The 23,479-nt window shown below is 37.9% G+C and overlaps 1 protein-coding gene across 10 annotated transcripts in view; it reads right to left on the bottom strand.

The window, feature by feature from the left end:
- Positions 1 to 23,479, bottom strand: part of CDC42BPB (CDC42 binding protein kinase beta) — a 95,327-nt gene that overhangs the window by 21,502 nt on the left and 50,346 nt on the right. For 5 of the 10 annotated variants that reach the window (XR_003532662.1, XM_027674012.1, XM_027674017.1 and 2 more), the window contains exons 6-24: positions 23,074 to 23,167; positions 21,105 to 21,305; positions 19,020 to 19,268; positions 17,976 to 18,055; positions 16,817 to 16,983; positions 16,609 to 16,728; positions 14,596 to 14,729; positions 11,995 to 12,237; positions 10,305 to 10,415; positions 9,605 to 9,849; positions 9,328 to 9,433; positions 8,644 to 8,768; positions 7,792 to 7,897; positions 6,036 to 6,184; positions 5,343 to 5,437; positions 5,176 to 5,255; positions 2,630 to 2,719; positions 2,117 to 2,206; positions 1,623 to 1,728 (exon numbers count right to left, since the gene is read on the bottom strand). Coding sequence is in view for 9 of the 10 variants with exons in the window: in XM_027674012.1 (XP_027529813.1) it covers positions 1,623 to 1,728; positions 2,117 to 2,206; positions 2,630 to 2,719; positions 5,176 to 5,255; positions 5,343 to 5,437; positions 6,036 to 6,184; positions 7,792 to 7,897; positions 8,644 to 8,768; positions 9,328 to 9,433; positions 9,605 to 9,849; positions 10,305 to 10,415; positions 11,995 to 12,237; positions 14,596 to 14,729; positions 16,609 to 16,728; positions 16,817 to 16,983; positions 17,976 to 18,055; positions 19,020 to 19,268; positions 21,105 to 21,305; positions 23,074 to 23,167 (2,591 nt within the window). In the remaining variant the exon portion in view is untranslated. Of the gene's footprint in view, positions 1 to 1,622; positions 1,729 to 2,116; positions 2,207 to 2,629; positions 2,720 to 3,783; positions 3,835 to 5,175; positions 5,256 to 5,342; positions 5,438 to 6,035; positions 6,185 to 7,791; positions 7,898 to 8,643; positions 8,769 to 9,327; positions 9,434 to 9,604; positions 9,850 to 10,304; positions 10,416 to 11,994; positions 12,238 to 14,595; positions 14,730 to 16,608; positions 16,729 to 16,816; positions 16,984 to 17,975; positions 18,056 to 19,019; positions 19,269 to 21,104; positions 21,306 to 23,073; positions 23,168 to 23,479 lie in introns of all 10 variants that reach the window. The other 5 variants (XM_027674019.1, XM_027674018.1, XM_027674015.1 and 2 more) reach the window with 3 other exon arrangements.

A 23,479-nucleotide genomic window follows, 5' to 3' on the forward strand; every position in this document is an offset into this window, starting at 1 on the left:
CAGGAATTGCAGAATGAGTTAACGTGTTATACTGAGGCATTCGACCCATAGCTTATTGGCCAGATCTTTCCACAGAGATTCTGCTTAGTTTGTCCCAGCTACCCTGTTTCTACCAGTAGGCTTGGGAAGGCAGCAGGAGAAGGGCACAACACTCTGATCTATCCTGTGTATCTTTCTAACCATATTCTCAGAAGTGGGAATCTGGCAGCTATCCTAGGTACATCTAGTCCTGTAATTATGAAGTGTCAAAGGATTCCAAAAAACCTGGAAACAGCCTGCTTCTGCTAAAGCCACAGACTGGGCAACAAACCTCCTCCTCATGATGCCTGAGGGAAGAGACAGCAGAGAAGGCAGCTCCGAGCAGGCTGCCTGGCTTGTTCTTTGAGCTACTGTCTGCTCCCAAGAAGGCAGGGGTTACCAAAAAGTCATACATGCAAAGTACTGTAGGTGCCCCCCAAGACCAGGTAATAAACTCAGCTCTTCGAGGAGGTCTCATAACTATTTGGGACTGTGCATATCAAGGCACACCAGTTGTGGAATAGGGAAAATGCACAGGATATAGTCAGTTTCACAGGCCTCTGGAAGTGTAGCTGTATTTTACCATAGTCTGCAGCATTAAAAAGAGGAGGAATTGGGAAAAGCAAGTGATTGAGAGTGGGACATGGCAAAGTTTTGTTCTACTGCAGTCATCTCTATCCTTATGTGAATGTGATTCTAGTTTTTTTGTAGCTATTAAGATCTGCTGTGGAATAGGCAAACTGGGAAACTAATGATGCAGAGCTTAATCAAAACACATGAGACAAAAAGAAGAGTGAAGCTGATAGCTACACTAAGGGAAAAAGACAGTTTCAAGCTTGCAGGAAGAGATGCAAAACAAAAGTTCAGAACTGTCAGCAACAGGAGACAAAAGGCAGCCCCAGGGCAAGTGCTGGCAGAGTAATAGGTCCTCTTGGGGAAGAACTGCCACCAGAAGATCTGCCAGGAAAAGAAGCCCTGAAGGGCAGATGAGGCAATCTAAATGTGATACTGAGGGTGTCAGTGGAGAGAGTGTCACTAGCAAGAACTAAGCTGGACACAGAAATAAGGTTATTTATACTGTAGTGCCTTCATCGGATTTGTGACCTATTTAACTGAGTTCATGTGTCCAATCAAGATACAGTAAATATTTTCAAATAAAAATACCTCCCTATACTCGAACACAGAATTCAGTAGTGACACATGCATCACATAAAGCATTTTAAATAAAACTAATTGACAGCAAGACAAGCTACAGATGAAATAATCTAGCAAATGGTCCTCTCAACATTCAGGGTTTATGATTAGGATAACAAAAAATAGACATAATCAGATCATTCCCGTAGTCTTCTCTACTACAGCAACAGAAACCAGTTCTGCCTTCCCCGTCCCCTCCCTTGCACTGTAACAGTACTAATGGTAGCAGAATTAATTAGCAATATGAAATCATACTTCTAAAGGGATGCAAAAGAAAGGAGAACCATTCAGTGGCAGCCACCCCTTTTTTTCATTCCCTCCCCAAAGAAATGGTTGCCTTCAAATACATTAGTGTTTTGGGATGCTTTTCGAGGGACTTGCTGAAAATATAAAAAGTTTCACTGACTCACCGTCACAGGCATAACCTTGTCGAACTAATCCCACCATAAGAGAGGTGCAATGACTACACTGAGTAGGGCTTGTGAATGACTTGATATTGAGCTGGTGAGCTTTAGGCTGAAAGATACATTCAGGACAAAAAATAACTTCATTTTCTGGACTCAGATAATGCAAGCGCCTCCCTTCACCACCCTATATCAGTGCGTACATTATGAAACCTGGGCTTCTTTTATGTAAGTGCAGCTTGTAAAAGGTGCTGCAAGACAACAGTAACGGTTTTATTTCCAACTGCAAAAGATACTCAAACCCAACTATTTTTTATCATCCCCTACAACAAAATCTACAACCCATCCATACGCATTTGGAAACATTTGATTAAAAACATAGACCTAACAAACACACATATGACAAACCCAAACAGGACAAGAACAAACACAGAGGGCTAATTTATAGATTATACTTTTTTCCTTTGTTCTTTAGAATAAGGTCAGCACAGTCCCCCTACCTTTGGTACAGCTAGAGAAATGGACTGAATGGTGGGGGAAGGAGCAGCAGGCATCCTCTGAAGCCGAATTGGTTCCTGAATCACAAGAAACTGTAATTGAGCAAAATAAGGCTTCAAGAATTTGTTTCAAGATTGGGGTAGCAAAGCTTATTGTCTTCTGATTTTTTTTCTTTTTTTGAATATGATCAAAAATTTAATTGTCGTAAACATCACCATTCTGATTTAATAGAAACAGATTGTGTTTTAAAGCACTCACAGGAAAGCCTGCACACTAACAAATGAGTAGCAATACAGAAAACATGAAAATGAGGTACATCAACATACAGAAAGGCAGCGAAAAGGTTTCATTTGCAACTGTCTTCAAAGCAGGTGAAATTAACACTGAGACACTGCAAATAAGCAGCATTCAATCCCGTTTCTTCACGATGAATGCTGCAATATGTATTTTTTGTGAACAAGACAGAGAGACTTTCTGGTGAATTACCCTTCAGGGTAAAATAACAGCTTTCTTACTTCTTGTTGTTGCTCTGCAGTTACAACTGAAGTAGACGGCGAAACTTCTGACTTGGGACCCTGCATTTCCTGCTCACTAATAGAGTTGGTCTGCAAAAGCAACAGCAAACATGCTAGATTATATATCAGGTATCTGAATGAAGCATTCTCACAACAACAGAATGGAAACAAAACCCAGTGTTGGTTTCTAGATGAAATACACAAACATCTAACAACCTTCCACTCTGAAAAAAGATCTTTCCTCAAAACAAACCCTGCCACCTGATGGAAAAGCTGGGAGTACTGAAATGCAAAATCTCAGAGCAGGCAGCTACAATGCTGCAACAGTCATCTTCTCACAGCAAGGCTGTGTCTAATCTCTTGCATGCAGGTATGGAATAATGTTTGAGAAGCCTGGCAATCATCCCTAAAATAGCTGATTTCTCATGGTAGCTTACTACACTAGGATTTTTCTAGCACACAGCAGCCGGAAAGTCTGCCACAAGAAAAATTCTTAAAGTGGTAACACTCAATCTTTTAAAAAGTCGTTTAAAAATGTCTACTTAATCACAGTGTCTTATATTTCACTAAAATTTAAGACTAGCATCCATTACAAGCCATCTATTAATTTCACACCTAAATTAGCAACTACTAATTGCCAGCACAAGGGGGAAGTATGCTACAATTCCAGAGCTAAAGCAGCTGGGTGTGGAAGTAGGATTCTGCATTACTGTACTCTGAGGAAATCATAAAAACCATGATTAACAAACATCAGATTAGACTTCACATCAGTGATGTAATTAGCACTAAAGGCAACAAGTAATGAATCACTCACTTCCCAGCCAGTTTAGACAGGAAGAAGCTTCGCTCAAGTTCAGTTAGCTCACTATGTTCAGATACTTGTTATTTTTGTGTTGTTATGAACTGATCGGTAGGGCTGGGCCATTTAAGATCAAATTGTACTATTATGTAATATGAACAATTTCAAAATGCTAAGTGTGATTCAGCTTTAGCCATATAGATAGTCAAACCATAAAACAAGTAAGCCTCTAAAGAGGTTTAGTGGATTAAGTTACAGAGAAATTAAGGAAGCACAATATCTAATTTTAGAGGACCATTTTTACTATGACAGGTCACAACAAAATAAGGACACAAAACTACTATCAAAAACTTACTTCTTCCCAAAAGGCTAGCAGAGAAGATGTAGACGAAGAAGAAACAGAATCCTTTGTTGTAACAGATATGAGGGATAAAAATGATCGCTTATCACCCATAGGAAAACTTAAGATAGAATATTAGTTGGCTAACTAAATAAAATGTTTTATACGGCCAAATGATGTTTATTCAAACTAAATTAACCCCAGTGCAGATGATACAAACTATCTTTATAAGTACATGTGAAAAAAAAATTGTCAATGTAAGTCATTAAGCATAGTATCAGCAATTTTAATGTAATTAATCAGAAAATGCCACCTGCATTTTCACAGAGACTATGTACTTATTTCAGGACCTGTAGAATGGAATCTTGTTTAGTTGCGGGCTTGATATTCTACATGTTACTTTTTTAAGTATATTGGTACTTTTTTAAAGCAATGTTTCCAAATATCAAGGTCAGTAGATAAAAATTATTATTGAGATAGTAGCATATATCATGTTTCTCTCTCTTCCCTCCACCTCATCCATACAGCACATATTGCTGCTTCAGCAAGAAAGTCAGCACGGACATTCTGTGGCTGGGAACAGCATATACACAAATTGTATGCAAATATCACAGCATGCCCATAGGTTTTAACCTGAGCCCCCTTAACTCTGCTTCATAAACAGATTATTCTCTCCAGTTCAAGCTCTTGGTTTTATCCTTAACTGTCTATGCTTTGCAAAATAACATTTAAAAAAAATATCCCAGAAAAATCTCCACGGATCAAGAGTTCATGAAGTAAGGAAATGTGATTCAATGTTGCATTTAACAGCTGCTTCCTCGGGGAATGCACAAATCATTTAAAGTGAAACGCCTACTTGGAGCTGTGATTTGTATGATTAGTTTTCTAAGGATCATAGGGTGTGTCACGATAAACTTATTATACAAACATCTGTGGGTCCTCTGATTCTCTTCCCAGCTCCTTCTACTCTAACCACTCCATTAAGATCTGGAGCCAACAATTTTACATATCTGTTTAAACACTCCTTGAACTGTGTGAACACTTTTCCTTGTAATAATCAGCATCTTCCAACTGCAAAGCATTTAATCCCTTATTTGTAACAGGGTGTGCCAGCATTTCTAAAAGACCCTGAATATATTTCATTTAGCCATATGTTTGATACTAACCTAAACAAAGCTAGAATAGGAAATAATTAATGTGAACTTCTGAGAATATTTCCCAAAGGTACCAGCTTCTCTACAAAATGCCAAGCATTCTGACATCTACTGGGCATCCAATTCTGTGCCATGCTAATTTGGCTAATATGCCAGATCCAAATGTGCCATATAGTGCCTAAGAGTCACTTTAACATAATAAAAATATAATTTGGTTATCATATTTTTATAGTTATTTTATGTAATAACTCACTCTGAAAGTCAAATCACGTGTAAGAGGAGAGGTGTTGAAATAGTCAAAAATGGAATCTTGAAAATCTGGAAGTTTGAGACCTAAAACCAAAAGCAGAACAGGCTTAGCCAAAAGGCAACATCACAGGTGGTGTTAGAACTTTGTTAAAACACAGTAACTTTAATTACCTGAATCTGTTCTGTATTTTTCTTCCAGTTTTTTCTTCAAACCTTCCATCTCTTCCAACAGTTCTCTATTTTTTGCTTCTGATTCCTTTAATTTACTAAAGCAACACAATATGATCAAAATGCAATCTGAAATGTCTCAGAGGTAGGAATGCCAGTGCACAAAAGTTTCAGAAAATGCCTTTTTTTTTGAGGAGCATGGGTTTTTTTTAAGAGATTATTTTAAGGCTTATTAATTTTACTTTTCCCATGAATAGGCACCTCAATACTTGACTAGATATTTAAAACTGTAGATATTTAAAACTTGAGACTTCTGCTACTATTGCAGATATGTGGTATTATTCTAATAGCAATTTGATTTTTAATTCCCAAGAACATGCCTAACTCTCCAGTTAGTCTAAACCTTCCCTTCCCTAGTCTAATAAATGGTAGTGAATTTGCTTTGAATTTGCTCTTATGCTTTTTTCCTCAGATGCCCAAGATTTATATCTTAGTATAGCAGTGAAATGTTTACTTGAAGAAATTTTTACAGTTCTCATTTGACTATGGAAGAAATGTGTAGTCAGTAAAATGGGATCTTTCTGGCAAAGTCCAATATCCCAGGCACAAGGGGCCATTTTAAGAAAGTTGCTACTATTCTAATCAGCAGTTTAGATCAGTACATTAAAACCCAAACAGAACCAAAGGTCTGATTACCTTTCAAAAGATATGTTTGCATCTTTAACTTTTCGTAGCTCGTCTTGAACCAGTTGTTTGGCACGAATTTCTGCATCAAGAGCAGACTGTAATTCCAGTCTGGCTGACATATCCAACTTCTGACTGCGTCGCACTTTCCAAAGTGGATCCTGTTGCATAAGTTACTGAATATTAGTATCAACTGTCTAAGGATAATTCAGTTCTTGTCCAAAGACATAAATTAACTCTCACACTGGTTCAGAGAATGCTCTTTTAATTAGTAATGGACAAGATACCTGCTGCATGAAAATCAGTCAGTAGTTGGACCTCATTACACAAAAAATGAAGTAATGAGCTATTTTAATACTGGTTATACCATTAACACAATATCCTTGAAACCAAAACACTAGATCACTGAGCATGGAAGTCAAACCTGGAGAACCCATTGAAAATGGCTAGTTTTCACTGTCCAATCTAGAAGAGAGTGTAAAACTTGCACAGTGACATAATGGACTTTCAAACATGAGATAAATGTCAATATTTAATGTAAAACATACTAATATAAAACATAGCAAGAGTAGCAAAACCATGAGAAAAAAAAGAAAGGAAGAATCTGGGTCTTGAGATACCCAAGATACCCAGAACATTTGCCTAAGCAATTCTTATGCTTGCTAAGTAGCATATGCTACACTTCTGCATACACCATGCAATTCCACCCTACTACTTCCAAAAGCCAAAATTCTGAGCTTTTCCAGGCATTTTTCAGTATGGATTACATTTCTGATATTCCCTAACAAATGCCTCTCTAGTCACACATGAAATTGCAAATAATAGTCATGAAAAATGAGAGGCATTTTTTATGTTGAGAAATAATTGCCTTAGATCAGGTTCTGCAGAAGTTACAAAACCAGTTGTAATAAGAAGAACAGACAGCATTCTTTATTCTGGCAGTAGCTAAGATGAAAATGCCAACTGCATTTGATCCAATCTTTCTTCCTATTAAACCTCTCAATATTATAATTACCTCTTGATGATGTAAGCAAATGTTAGCTCATAGAAGTAATAACTTTCTCTTATTCTCCCATATTCATAGGTTTGGAAGGGGTGAGTAACCTCTTAAATGTATAAACCAGCAGATGGACTCTGCATGGCAGACTGTGCTGACTGGCATTGCTAGGGATGTGGGCTTCCATGCCAAGCTGCAAATGGTTCTCCCTCTCCTTCTGTGGGTGTTTTTCTCTTGGAAACCCTACTCCTTTATGAGAGCTCTTATAATTTGCAGATTTTTTGGGGAATTCATGTTACTGCTATATGGGAAAACTATAGAATAAAGTTTCATTGTTCTGCATATAAATGAAGCTACAAGCTTTCAGCATGTCCCTAGTTTGTGCCAGTATCAACCAGTTAATACTTTTTCACGGAAGAAAACTTACTTCATTATCTCACTGTAACAGCAGTTAAAATTATTCAGTTGCATCTAACATGGTGAGGTACATTTCTGTACTTCCCTTTAATGGTTTAAGTTATTGCTTCTTCTGTCCTCTGTACTGTTTAAAGCAGTTTGTGATGGCAGATATTAGTATGAAACAACTACCCCCTGTAATTATCAAATTCTGATCAGATTAGCTACTTGGATTTTGCAAGCAATAACTAAAACCCAGAAAGCAGAGCAAGGGATTTATTAGAAAAGAATTCTGATTATGTACAGGTAGCCAAAACTAAAAATGTAGTTTCTCAGACAACCCCAGAACAGCCTGAATGCTTGCTATTTTCTTACCAGTGTTCGTGACCCCAGACTGGAACTTCTCAATGATTCTAGTTCTTCTGTCATCTTGGAAGCTAATGCCTGGAGATAGCCACGAGCATCCTTCTCATCACTTACCCTGTTGTGCAATTACAAAAACCTGTAACTTAGCAGTTTCATGGCTCATAGCACCAAATAGTGTACTACCAAATTATCAGAGTGTCTGCACTGAATTTAGGGACATAACAGAAATGGACAGAGCAGGGAAAACTCTCCCAGCAACAGAAAACTGAATATATCTTAGATTGCCTACTTCAGATTTTTCTTTTATCTGATTTTCTTGATTGTGGCAGTTGCTAAGGAAACTGAAGTTTCCCTTTCGCCATCAGCAAGAGTTCTGCAGAGATTCACTGTTATAGTTTGAAACATGATCTGCATATTACTGCTCAGTTTTTATAAGGGTTACCTTCCAGTCCTTTTTGTTTTGCATACTGAAATACTTGCTGAAATACTTGCAATACACAGATTGCTAAAACAGTGAATTAGAGAAGGAAGAACAGACCTCGGAATCAATTCCAAGTGTACAGCTAGTGAGGTTTTATATGTTAATGTGGACCTTTAAAATCATGACCATCTTCCTGACTTAATTTATCAAAATATTCCAGATTGGACGATTTAATAATCGCTTTAGAGTTGACAGCAAAACTTTCTCCTTTGTACTTGTTGCAGTGGCATCTGACAATTTCAACAAAATCAACACTCAAAAGTACCATGCTTTTATTCATCTCAGACAGAGAGAGAAGGCCTAGCTATACATTAAAAAAAAAGCCAATCAATATTTCAGAGTTGAAAGTGGCCATATCTGGATCTCTAAACAGCACATACCATTGAATAATTTCTGCAATCTGAGCTTCCCAGTGAGCAACAGACTCCTTCTTTGCTGCTAGATCTTGAAGCTCATCTTCTAGCTGTCTGTTCTGTGCTGTTAGTTTGTCCACAAAGGAGCAGAGCTGAAACAAAAGATTAGTTTCACTTGTGACTTATGTCAGTTTCACTGACATATATATAAAAAATGTCACTTTTTATGTATGTCTAAACACCTATAGGATCTGAACCAACAAGACCACCCTGGGCTATCTGGGAGCTCTAACACAGAGCAAAGGACTGGAAGGGGTTCTTTACGGTGGAACTGCCAGTTCCAATAATCTGAAACAAAGGAAAAGAAAATGCAAGTGTAGAGGTCAGAGAGGAATAAGGTTTAACTGTAAGCCATCAGGAAGGCAGGCAGTCTATCAATGCTTCCCTCTCTGAGCAGCCTTCATGAAGAAATTAGCGGATGGTGTCCTCTGAATTGTAGGAATCAGTCCCCCAAAGAGCAGTACCAGGATGCTAAAGTTAGTATGTAGCCAAATCTCTGACATTTATATGGTGAAAATGATATTTGTTTTATTCAGATAGTGCCTGAACATTCACAGATCCTGTTTTGATCAATGAGTAGACTACTTCAACACCAGAGACTAATGATGTAAGAATTATATTTTGCTTAAAAATGTTTCCTAAAATAATTACCCTCTCATTTTCTGTTGTTAGCTTTTTGTTATCTTCCAACAGCATAGATCTTTCACGCTCATATTTTTCTTTCATTGTTCCTACTGCTTCCTCCATTTCACTGTGCCTAAGGAGAAGGACAAGAAATCGGAACACTTTAACATTGCTAAACCTGTGGGCTTTTCAAAAGGGAATAAAGTTAAGGTGAAATAGCAGCCAGTACAGGTACCTTTGCAATGCAATACATACAGGCAACAAAAAGAAACCCATAGTTTAGAAATTACGCTCAAAAGCTTACCTCTCTCGCTTTGTTTTCTCTAGTTTATCCTTCAATATCATGATCTCTTTCTGCAGGGCAAGCTGATGGCTCTCTGAATCATGTACTTCCTTTTTCACATTTTTTACTTCTAAAACATGTGATGCTTCTCGTCGGACCAACTCCTCTTCATAAAATAAGATTTTCTTTTCCAGCTCAGACTTAATTTTGGAAAGTTCCTGTTGATGTTCTAGTGTGGCACCAGCTGCCCGGCCTCCCTGCTTCAGCTGCAGAAGAAGAGGAGAAACCATCAGGAAGAGGCCATGATCTTTATATTTTGGGAATATTCTTTAAAGTCAGAATTGTCCAATTGTGGCAATTTTGAAAAAATTTTATTTGGGCACCAAGTGATTTAAAAGGGACCTCTCTCCAAGGATTAAGCCCCAAGTAACTGCTCTGCTTACATGACCCTATTAAGGAGTTGAAATGGGTTGCAGATAACAGATTTGGACCACATTAGTTTAGTATCTGCTTAGGGTTTACATAAACTGGGCATTTTCAAGACATTAGTGTCCAATAAGTAAAGTGTTTCAAGCAAAAAAGGCAAATAAATCTGGACAGGTTAGGTCAGGTTTCTAGTAATGTTGTAATTTTCAAGTCTCCCACTGGTATCAACAGTTGAGTAAGCAAAACTATTGCAGCCCCTGGGCCACGAGTAAATATTTGTCAAAAAACATGTAACCTTTAGAGCTTCCAGTTCATTTTCCAGTTGTTTGGAGAAAACCTCACTGTGCTCACGAAGCTTGCGTTCTTTTGATGCTTCTGCTACAACTTCTTCAAGTTGGGCTTCCAGCTGTAACAAGTAATTTTAGGTCACTTCAACCCACGATAGCATTATCTGTATCATTCATTTCCTTTCCTCCATATGGACTAGCAGCAAGTTATATTTATTTCTATTTTAAGTTACACCACTATAACAATCATCTCAGAATGTCATGATAATTGTTTTGCCTTCAGTGATTCAGGCATCCATCTGTCTCATGCAGCAAAACTATTATTTTATGACTCTTTGTACTGATATGAACTACATCAAACCCATTCAGGGATAACTGCACAGCTTCCATTAAAGTAAAGAGAAGGAAATGGCACTAGGACGTCACTGCAGTTGTGAAAGAAGAAAGTCTCCCACGTTTACAGGTCAGCTCCATGCCTCAGTATCTAGTAAGGCAGCTTAAAAATCTCAATCTTTGACCCAAATCACTGCAAAATACTTCAAATATGAACACTGAACATTTTTGCCTTGGGATTATGGAACAAATAAGCTTGATCATCCATTTATTGACTTCAGAAAGCTTATCAGAAAGACAATTTGGATTTAGTGGCAACTAAGGCAACTTGCAATTCAAGCAATAGTGACACAGTTTCAAAACCTGACAGGAAGAGTAAAATTTGTTTTGCTGTGTTCAAATTAAACTCACAAAGTTGTTTTTAAAAGGGTTGTACTTAGAACTGTGGGACAAGATAATGAACTTCTAGACTATGTTTTGAATAGAAGATTGATACAACTGTTACGAAAGGGAGTACAGAGGAATTTTTAAGAACAAAGACAGGAGATTTTAAAGCTCTGCATGAAAGCATTTAACTGAATAAAGAACAACGCTTGAATGCCTGCTACACTCTGCTCTAGAGACGAGATGCCAGAGCTCCTTGCCAGTTCCCAGTTATCTACCACTTCTTGTTCATGGATAAAAGCCTGAGAAACTTCATCTTTTACTACATTTTCATAGACTGCCCTTCAATTTACTAGAAGTTTTCTAGTAATGTTTATAAAGCTCTTGAATTTCTCTTCTATACTTCACCCAGAGAATACATAAAACATGATGACTTTTCAGCGATTAAAACATTCTGAATTAACCACAGTAGCTTTTTCTTATGCCCTTTTCTGGTTATCCACTTCATCTTATGTAAAACTATAAATTCCCTCGAATACTAATTGGAAATTACTTGTTTAAAGATATTACAGATATTCTTACAATGACTAGAGAGGAAGGAAAACCACATATTTAATCTGTAGAGGAAGGAAAACCACATATTTAATCTGTATCACTATTCCTCCCTTCAGCTGAAGAGAAACATTCAGTTAAGAAAAACAGTGAAGTCAGAATACTCCAACCTCAAAGCACATGAAGAACTCACTGAGCTTTCTAGGTTTCAAGCTGATTGTGAGTCAGAGCCTACAAGAATCAAAATACAAGAACTAATAACCTGGGCATGTAGTAAAAACAGATTCCTCCAGATTCAAATCAGTCTGAGTACAAACAAAAAAACCCAAGAAAACCCAGAAGACACTCCCAGTTTTTCAATACAATGAGATATGAGATACTGATAAGCAGCAGCTGAACATGTTACTGCTGGCTGTTTTATCAAGCTACCTCTTTCCTTATCTTCTCGGATTTACGGATGTCCTGTCGCAGAGCATCAATTTTCTGCATGCTCACTTCCAGCTCCTCTTCTTTGTCACGAAGTTGCCGGGACAGCTTCTGCTTTTGAGACCGCAGGTCTCCCATCCTCTCACTGAGCTCGGAGAACTCCTGCACAGCCAGCTTTCTTTGCTGGTGGGCATCCCTCAATTCTTTGGACTGCGCCTTTAATCTCTCTGAGGCTTCTACAAGTTGCTGGTTTAAATTAAAAATATAATAAAAATAATAATTTGAACTCCATATATTCTTTCCAAGAAGAAAAAAACTGGACCTACGTAAGCATGACTTGAAAGCTCAACCACCTCACATAACTTCTAAAGATTATTTCTAATTCTTAATTTACACAATTGTTTGAGGGTTTTTCTTGGCTAAGCAGCTCCAGTAATGTACCAAGACAGCCACTACTCTGCTACTAGTGTGGCAGCTCCAAGACTACCTTTGGTGTAGCCTTTTCTGCTACTCATATACTCTGGTTAACAGACAGAAGAGAGACTGTTAAATTCTAAGGTACAAACAGCTCAGAGATTTTGGCCCACAGATTGCTTTTGGATTCACCTGAATGCCCATGAGCAATATGGCTAGTAGGCTTTTCCAAAACTAGCTATTCCAATACAGATAGCTTTTTTTTTAATATCATTGAAAGTGGTATGTAGTATATGCAACTCCCTATTTACATTACTGCAAAATATTTTGCTGATTTAAACTAAGAACTGCTAAATTTTAGGAAGCAAACAAAGGTATAATTTACACAGCAGCAAATAAAATCAGCAATTACGTAAAAGTCACCATCAGTCTTAAGCAGCAATTAAGCTTTTGGTATAACAAAGAGCAAGTGCGCTCAAGCTGGAGCAGTGACTTAGCTCTATTAACTCTTTCATATATATATAAAAATACACACATATACACATATATATATATAGATCTGAGTTTAACTCCCGTGTACATTATCATAGAATCACAGTATAATTTAGGCTGGAGAAGACCTTTAAGACCATTGAGTCCAAATGTTAACCCAGCACTGTCCAGCCCACCACTAAACCATGTCCCTAAGTGCCACATCTCCATATCTTTCAAATACCTCCAGGGATAGTAACTCCACCAGTTCCCTGGGCAGCCTGTTCCAATGCTTGACAATCCTTTCAGTGAAGAAATTTTTCCTAATATCCAATCTAAATCTTCCTTGGTTCAACTTGAGGCCACTTCCTCTCATCCTGTCATTTGTTACTTGGGAGAAGAGACCTACTTTACTTCAACCTCCTTTCAGGCAGTCAAGCAATAAGGTCTTCCCTGGGCCTCCTTTTCTCCAGACTAAACAATCCCAGCTCCCTCAGCCACTCAAGGCCTCATAGGACTTGTGCTTCAGACCCTTCTGCTTCCTTGTTGCCCTTCCCTGGACTCATTCCAGCACCTCAATGTCTTTCTTACAGTGAGGGGCCCAGAACTGGACATTACTTAAGGTGTGGCCTCACCAATGTCAAGTACAGCACAACAATCACTGCCCTGGTCCTGCTGGCCACACTGTTGCTGACACAGGCCAGGATGCCATTGGCCTTCTTGGCCACGTGGGCACACTGCTGGCTCATGTTCAGCTACTGTTGACAGGACCTCCAGGGCCTTTTCTGCAGGGCAGATTTTCAGATGCTCTGCCCCAAGCCTGGAGCATTGCAAGGGGTTGTCATGACCGAAGTGCAGGACCCAGCTCCTCACCTGGTTGAATCTGTTACAAGCTAGCTATTTATCCCATCCCCTCTTTGGGGAGAGAAGCCCTAATTTCTATGTGACCATTCTCAGGCACTTCTCTGGTTTTAACACATCAATAACCCTTGTGTCTTTGCTGCTACATGGATCTCCATCCCCTGTTTCCACTGAGATGACAGACCGCAGGGCCTTGCTAGCACATGATCCCCCAAACACTGGTATGCCACCCACCTCAGCTTATTTCTATTGAGCCTGGCTTTATCCCTTTTTCCCCTTCAAATCTAGTTTAAAATTCTTTCAATGAGCCCTGCTAACTTCTGTGCAAAGATCCTTTCCCCCTTAAGACAGGTGTACCCCATCTGTCACCATCAGGCCTGGTGTCATGTAAACCAACCCATGGTCAAAAACCTCAGAATTCTGCCAGGGGTACCAGCCAGTTATTGATCTGCTGGTTCTTCCTCTTTCCTCCTTCATCATTCTCTGAAATTGGAAGAATGGAGGAGAACGATATTTATGTTCCTGATCCCTCAACAAGTCATCCCAGGGCTCTGAAGTCTCTCTTCATTGCCCTCAGATTTCTATTGAAACAGTTAAAAATAATTAAACAGCTTAATTAAAACCATTCTTTAGGTATTCGTTCTACCTAGCAGAACACATCTGAAATAAAAGCCCAGCAACTTCCAAAAGAGAAAGATTGATACCTTGAGAAGCTACTGTATGCAGAACAGGTTCCCTAACATCTCAGTATAGTTCTAAAAAACAGCATTTAAAACACTAAAATTGCAATCACAACATAACTATTCTACAACTACTTTACATGACCATTTTTAAAAGTATCTGTCTTTGGATCAATACCTTATGAAGGTCCTCCTTTTCTTGCCGCAGTACTCTGCACTGTTTTTCTAGCCCTTTCAACTTGTGTATGGAGTCCTCATGTTCTTGTCGAAAAGCCACTGCATCTGCAAGCTGTGCTTCCAGTTTACTTACATCTGTAGATTAATGCATATTAAAGGTAAGTGGTCCCAAATTAACACCAATAAAACAAGCAACATCACTCATGCAAACTGGCATCACTTTGCTTGGAAAATAAACTTCTTTCCCATTCCCAGCATTTTAGACTGTGTGAGGTAATTTTGGGGCATTGATACCTCAAAACAATTTTATTTTTCTCAGCCCCTTAAAGAAATTCCCCCAAAGACTGTGAACTCTAAGTGAAAAGCCTTAGCAGAGGGCTTGGTTTTGTTTTTGACGAATGCAACTTCTAGCCCTTGAAAATATTAAAATAAACTTGAGTTGTTCCAATTCTAGTTCTAGTAATGTGTTTCCTAAATAGTTTTTCACTATGTTACAAGAAGGGCTACAGTCAGTCATTAGTGCATCCAGCCAGACAGGCAAGGACTATTTATTTTCTAGACTAGATAAGAACTAATAGTCTGAGAAGGAAAAACTATCCTGGACGAGGTGAGTTGGAGACTGGATTGCTCGTGTTACTGGCATTTTGTTCTCTCTTTACTCTCAAAGAAAAATATACAAATTTGACTTGAAATTAATGCTTTTAAGTGCAAAAAAAGCCCAAAACCACTAGTCACCTCTATATATTTCTGCTCAGTCTTAGAACTAGTAAGAAAATGAACCACCATTCTCCATTTGGTTTTAATTACTACCTCTTTTAAACAAATAAATAAGAAATTGCATAGGGAATAACTGTCTCCCTCAAGTTCTACTGATGTCTGTGGCAGAACAGGAAACTGGACCCATGTATTCCGGAATCCCAAGCACTGCTGTAATTACGCTTGAAGCATTATTCCTTTCCTCACTTCTGCACAAACTTCCTCCCACCCTACATGAACCAATGCCACTTCTTTTTAAATCAGGACATACTGCTAGAATTTATATTTAACATTGGCTGAAGGAGCTAGATAAACCTGAACCATTTGCAGAAGTAGCACCTTAATCTAACTATTGTTAGATTCAAACCTAATTTCAGAATACACAAGAATAGCTTTTTTTGGAAGGATAATCTGTGTAGGAGAGCTGAACAGATTTTTGCAATGCTTACACCTACAAAAGGGGTATATTGCCAAACTAATGGGGAAAAAAAAAAATCGGCATCAGCAATTCTGCATGTGAACTCGCATATGCTATACTACAGGCCCCTATAAAACTCTCAGCCAAATCACTGAGATTCAAAACTAACATTTTGTTTATCACTGATTCCCACTTAAAAATTAGGTGCTAACAGGAAACTTGTATGGATAAACTAATAGCATTGTCAAGCAACAGATTTTCAGTGATATGGATGAGTCAGTCTTCCCTCAGGACAGATGCCAGTATTTGTTTTTCTGCAATGCTCAGTGATTCCTAATTAATGCATCACCAAATAGAAACACAAAGGGAGCAGGAACTCAGAAATATTTAAATGTGAACTATTATTAAACATCCTCCCATCTATTCCCTTATGTTACTAAAGAGCAACCACACTTCTCTCTCCCCTATCTCTTACACCTGCCTCCAAGTTTTACCCCTCCAAAACAGTGCTCCCCCCAAAAAGGAGTAAGAGAACATAATCTCCTAAGATTTTTAAGGAAACTAACATCACACAAAATATTTAACTGAATCCATCCACACAATTCATTGTACTCTAGACTTCCCACTCTAGTATATGCTATCAGGTCAAGCAAGTGGAAGAAGTAGTTAAGCACTCATTTGGAAAAACTGAAATGCCACTTCATATTGAAGGAGGATTTAAAAAACTCTTTTAAGTACCTCAAGAACATTAATTCTACGTATTGCAAAAACACAGCACATCATGTTACTAGGAGTACCAAAATAAATTGCATTACTATAATTACCATGCCGGAGGCTTACCTGTTAATTTGTTCTTCAACCGTTCAATTTCTTCATTTAATTTTTTAATCTCCTTATCTCGGCTTGTATTTACTGTAACACACATTGGACCTTGGAGGCTCTGCACTGTCTGTGTAGATTCTTAAAATCAGAAAAGAAAGGAAAATATTTTCAATAAATATGTTCCAATGACCAGAAGGAAGGATCCAAACAAATATAAACCACTAACCTTGTAGTTTTCTGTTCAAATCCTGCTTTTCTTGCTCTAATTTCCGTATTTTCTTTTCATAGCCTTCTATTTGTGAAGTGTTCTTTAAGTCACGTTGTACATCTGTATCTTTGGTTACAGTGTCAGACTGCATCACACTCTTTAAAGTGCCTCTATCAGATAAAGAGCTGAAAACAATTACATAAGTTAGAAAATTTTAATAAATACTCACAGCAGTCTATAGCAGTGACATGCTGGGATTTCACCAAATAGGCACCTTAAATTTACAAGAACAATTAATGCAGTAATTGTTACTGTAGAGACAACTGTCAGGGTAAAGTTATTATTCCCTAACTACTGTCCACGCTGCTGTAGAATTAAGATACCTGCATGCAGGACTTCAGTAACGCAGATGCACATTTCACTTAACAAACTGCCTAAATGATTGGAAATGTTAACTCTCCTATTCCAAAGGTTACTACTGTCTGGCAGAGAAAAGAAAGCAGGTAAGTGTACCTGCACTGAGATAGCTGAGGGACAAACCCCAAAGTTTAAAGCACGACAAAGACGGATTTCAGTTAATGCATATGATCTCCCTCTGAAAAGGATGAGATGTGTATTTTGGGTTCACAGGGTAACAAACCCCAACAAAGAGAAATAACAAAGTAACAAACAGGGCAGAATATCTTAACATATGAGACAAGAACATGTTTGAGAGATCTCATGGAGATCTCTCTACAAGGAGGCCATTTCAAAGATGTGCAAAGTGAGCCACTTTGTCCATGCTCAGAACCCTCTGTGTTAACCTGGGCTACCAGTAGGACATTGGAGCAATGAGATAATCCTGAACAGCTACTGGAAGATGTCCAGCATGGACAATACTTGCTCTCAGCCTCATAGTGCAGGGACAGCAAGTTTATACCCATTTGTAATTGACACATCTAGTCCCCTAACTTTCTTTCATTTCAAATAGATAAAATATTAAATACAAAAGCATCTAATCTTGGCACATATAATCCAAATATGTTAAGACATTTGAAGGGAAAAAAAAAAGAATATAGGTTTATCCAGAGGTATACCTGTGGACATCAACCTTTGTACATGTTTCTAAAAATGAGAATTTCCTAGAATTAGTTGCATTTGGGAAACAAGTTTAATGAAGAACAAATCCTTTGCTTACCTATCAGTTGTGTATGTAAACCCAACGAACGGTAAATGCAATCCAGAAAAGCCTGTATGAGAACTTGGTGGCACCACTTCCTGCATGAAAACAACAGGCATGAAAACCCGAAAGAGAACCCACACAGAGTGAAAGGCATTTGACTGAGCCTCAACAGCTAAAAGAGAGACAGCTAGTGGAAACACTTTTCTTAGTACATCAACTGACAATTGGCAGTTATACTCCATTGTCCCTGAACAAGGTTTATTTCAGATTAGGTCACTTAATATAATGATCTGAATTTAGGAGCCTCTTGAACTGGCACTTGAAAGAGCAGCATTTCAACAAGTTCAAAGCACAATGCAGCCAGTAAAAGAAAATCTGAAATATCAAGTTCCTAATTAAAAGTGACCTGGCACCAAAATGCGTGCTGTTAGTTTTAGCATTCTAGTTACTGTTGGACATGTAATCAAAAAACGTGCCAAAAGCTCTTTATTTCTTGGAATACAAGCTGATGAACAAATTACCACAAAAGCTCTCTGCTCTTCCTGACACATTTGCAAACTATGACACAACAGAAATGCAGGGCCAGAACTCCAATGTTCCCTACTCCAAAAACCAACCTCCTGGTTCTTAAGTCAGTGGAGAAGTATCAGTGTGAGTCCTCTCACCTGGACAGCTGTGATTCCAAGCTGCATGGAGAATTTATGTGTAATTCTAAAGACAGATATTTTTTCACCTTTGAAAAGGAATAAATCCAAATACTGGCTCCTTGTAAAGGTAAACTGAAAGGGCAACTAAGCGGTTTTTTTCCCCATCTAAGTATGTTTTAACTTTGGCCATGTAACAATACTTCATTTTGGCAAGTGTTACCACTTAGAAAAGCAGCTCATGACTTCTGATAACCCAAAACGTCAAAGAGATGAAAAACTTGAATTTTTCACATTTGATGTGACTTATTTTTCATCTCTCACATTATTTATTTTGAAATAATTTCTCACTACTACCTTACAGTGCAGCAAGGTTGCACACTTCCATTAGTAATATTTAAAAACAAAGACTCACTGGATTTCTTAGTACATCATCATCTACATCAAAGTTTGAGGTGTCAGAAGGACTGCTAACTTCTGGAATGTAAGGTGCTTCTAGGTTTCGGATGTTATCCCAATTAAGTCCTTCAAAAAATGCATGAGACTTAAAATCCTCTATTCCATTCTGTCCCAGTCTACGCTCCCTGCTGCAGATAAGTCGCTGAATAAGATCTTTTGCTTCTTCAGATACATCTGTAACATGGGATGGAAACTGAAATCGTTCCTACAAAACAAAACAAATAAGAGAAGTTTTTAGAGAAGGAATTTATTCTGTAACTTCCAAAAGTAGTTTCAAAAAGAACATGCTAGTAAAACTGGAAATGAATAGTAAAATACTGTTCTAGTTCCAGCGAGCAGTGACAGAGCACAATTCAATACATTCAGTGATAGACTTTTTGTCTTAAAATGGATTTTGAGGACAAGAAATCATTTTTCAATTTCTTTAATACAGATATGTTTTAAACTAACTGTGGTTACAGTAACTCTGTTGGGAAAAGCAAACTTTTTTTAAGACATACCAGAATTTTAACATACTGCAATATATTAAAGATTATACAATAAAGACAGGCCCCCACTGGTACTCTTAGTCAGAGGTCCATTGATCTCCTGAAGATGTATTCCTTGAGATTTAATTAATTTCAACTCTTAAAACCCCATGATAGTAGTTAATTCTTTACCAAATGTTGTTATATTTAAGGATGTATTTTTCTAATTTATAGGTTAAACACCTGTTTTTCTTACCAAAGTTTAATCTACATTCAGAAAATATTTATATTATCATAAACAAACATAAGATATAAAAAATGTAATTACCACTAACAACTGAAATTACCCTAGATAGAAAAAATTGGGAAACCTTTATTTGTATTTTAGCTTGTTACTACTACCACCGCTGTATCGTCAAGAAGGGTTTTTTGGTGTTTGGTTGGTTGGTTTGGTTTGTTTGTTTGTTTTCCAGTAAAAGATAATAACATATTTATACATATCATAGAATCATAGAATGGTTTGGGTTGGAAGGGACCTTAAATATCATCCTAGTTTCAACTCCCCTTTCATGGGCAGGGATGCCACCCACTAGATCAGGTTGCTGACAGATATATATAAAAATATATATTTTAAACTTTTCAAGTTTAAAAATGAGATCATTAAGGACCAAACCAGCATAAGTGAAATTAAACTTAAAAACTTCCAATGAAAAACATACAATCATATTGACTGTGTGTCCAAGTGAGATTAAAACATTAAGTTTGCGGGACAGGTTATATTTGCAATCAGTTCATGCATTGAAGGAATTAAAGCAAGAGAGAGATTAATATTCATCACGGCAAGGGTGTCAGCTCTGGCAAGGATTTCATGTCTTATCCATCACTGCCTCACTGTGAGAGTCAGCACTGTAAACCCCAGAAGAGTGCACTCATCCTGGGAAGAAGAAAATGCAATAATAACCCTATTGCAACAGCTTCTGGCTACCTGGGATGAGTATGCACATAAACACGTCCTTCTCATACAGCTCTTGAAAGGACACGATGAACTGTTTTATTCTCACTCTCTAATGTTCAAAATGCACCCACAAGTTCCCACTCTTCTCTACCACTCTGACCCTGGGCAAATGCCCAACCTCAGGTTCTTCATGCAGCTCATGTCTACACTGATTGACTTGCCTGTTGCCTTTTTGGTACTGTTATCAGTGTGACAGAAAATGTGCACAGCTGTGTAAATAATGCATTACTTCATTTCTCCTGCACTTTCCAGAGGAAACTTGCATTGGGCCTAACATTAAGAGTAGGTTTTAATTTTGACTTTGTGATGACTGCTTAGATTTTCCAATGAGAACAACATCAGCATTTAGAGAAAAATTTCAACTTGCCGGACAATTAAATTTCTGCAGTTCAGAGAACCAAACATTCCTAAAACCTGAACCATTAAACCTACACAACATGGCTCTAAAACACTGTGAAAAACCAAAGAACTACTATCACTTCAACATCTTCGAGTGATAAGTTTCTCTGTAAACATTATAAACTCTGTGAAAACACAAGACATGTAATATAGCTCTTACTTCATGGTTCATAATCTTCCCATAGGTTTCCACTAGTGACTCTGCATAGAAGGGTGTTTCCCCATAGAGCATTTCATACATGCAGACACCCAGTGACCACCAGTCACATTCAGGCCCGTATTTCCCCATTCCATCCTCCATTGCTTGCAGGATCTCAGGAGAGATGTAGTCAGGCGTACCCACTGCTACTGATGACTGTACCTTGAATATAAGGCAAACATAATTCTCATAAGTTTTCAGGTTCTCTCACCAACTTTTTTAACTCACATGCTACTATTTCTGACAAACAGAGACAGCAGGACTTGATTCTGGAGAAGGAAGAGATTTATAAATTCCCAGCAACATAACAAAGAAAATATTAAGAAAGTAACAAAGACTGCAAAGATTAAGTTCCAGTCTACTGCTACATAAAATCAGTTGATATGTTTTATTCTGTAGACAGGAGAAACCCAAAATAATCACAGTTATTGTGAAAGCAGAAAGACAAAATATGTTTTTCCTTTGTGTTGGTTTATACTTTAAAATTGCAATTGGCTGCCAGAAGTTGAAATGAAAAATGGATAAGTAGGGAGATCAAGTCCTACCCCTGAATTTTACAGTTTCATTTGAAGATCACAAAACAAGTTCCTTGGGTAAGTTTTATTATGTCAGAAATCAGCCAAATGTTTATTGCCTAACGTGCAACTGGATACAATACAGGGGTAAGGTGGGGAATGCCCTGTACCCAAGTAGTAGAGAAGACATGACCATCAGGGCAGTGGCAGAGCAGCTCTGATCTCTAGGAATATGTTCTCAATTCCAATAGCTCTTTCATTTTGCATTTTAATATGGTAAAGCCTTGGCAGGCATTTTATAACTAGAGGACATCACCAAGATGTGAGTTTGTGCCAAAATCAGTGAATGATGTTGCATGGCATAGTTTGGCAAGTGCCCTAAACTAGGCAAAACAAACAAAAAACATCATGCATAATTTAGCTTTTAGAGGTATATCCAATCTGGTGCACAAGATGGCCAATTACCATCATGTTGCTGTTCCATTTGTCAAAGGCATATAAAACAAACTGCTTATTAAGTATAGAATCAGACAATCATTTAGGTTGGAAAGGACCTTTAAGATCATTGTGTCCAACTGTTAACTGAGCACTGCCAAGTCCACCTAAATCATCTCCCTGTGTGCCACATCTACACACCTTTTCAATACCTCCAGGGATGGTGACTCCACATTTGTGTGTGTCTAAGTGGTGTAGCAGGTCACTGACTGCTCCCCCTTGGATTGTGGGGACTTCATTTCTGCTCTCCATTACCATCTTCCAGCCCATGGGGCTCACTATCCAGAGAACAACTGGTCTTACTATTAAACATTAAAGACTGAGGCAAAGAAGACATTAGGTACCTCAGTCTTTTCCTCATTCTTTGTCACCATATTTCCACTCCAATAAAGGAGGGAGATTCTCCTTAACACTCCTTTTGTTGTTAATACATTTATGGAGATATTTTTACTTTTTACACCAGCAGCCAGATTAAGTTCTAGTTGAGCTTAGTTATGTCCTCACTTGGGATGACTTGTACTTTAGTCTGTCATGGCTTTTAAGGTTCTTGGTCACATGTGATTGTAACACATACATAATATCAAATTTATGTCCTTTTTTAATAAAAGGGTTTTTGGATAGTTCATAAAAATCTCATGAAAACTCCAATGGTCTCCAGTAGGAGAAAAAGCGAAAACCAGAAAAATATAGCAAAGTGTAACTTTAAAAGTTTAGCAGCCTGTAAAACGAGGAGATGAAGACATCAGAAATGTGTTTAAGTACGTTAAGTTACACTCTTCCCTCAATTTTTAGCATATCAGATAGTCTACAATATACCACATCCCTGATGCACGCTGATGATGTCTAATCTCCTCAAGATCAGCAACTCACTTAAAAGGTCCCACTACCAGCAACCTAATTAAATTTTGCTTCATACATACTGTGCCATCTTCACTCATTTTCAGACAGGACCCAAAGTCTGCCAGTCGTATGTGGCCATTCATGTCCAAAAGAACATTATCAGGCTTTATATCTCTGTTAGAATAGAAAAAAGTTAAAAGATTTAAGCATATAGTATTAGCTCTGATTGTAAAGATTATTCTTGCATCAGAATAACACAAAATTTTAGGTTGGATACCCCCTGATGCAAACGCTTTTTACTGTACTATTTATTACCCTCTCCTCCTACAATTTGCCTACAATATTGAAGATGTAGACTACATCAGATTTTTAAGCTCAAAGTTCAACACTGAATGGTCAAATAATCAGGCAGATCAATGACAATGAGTCTACCAACTGTGACAGATAGGCAGTTTACTCTATCAACATAATTTCAAGATTATATGC

Source organism: Neopelma chrysocephalum, unplaced genomic scaffold (assembly GCF_003984885.1).
Source record: "Neopelma chrysocephalum unplaced genomic scaffold, ASM398488v2 Primary Assembly neopelma1_24, whole genome shotgun sequence".
Classification (NCBI taxonomy): domain Eukaryota; kingdom Metazoa; phylum Chordata; class Aves; order Passeriformes; family Pipridae; genus Neopelma; species Neopelma chrysocephalum.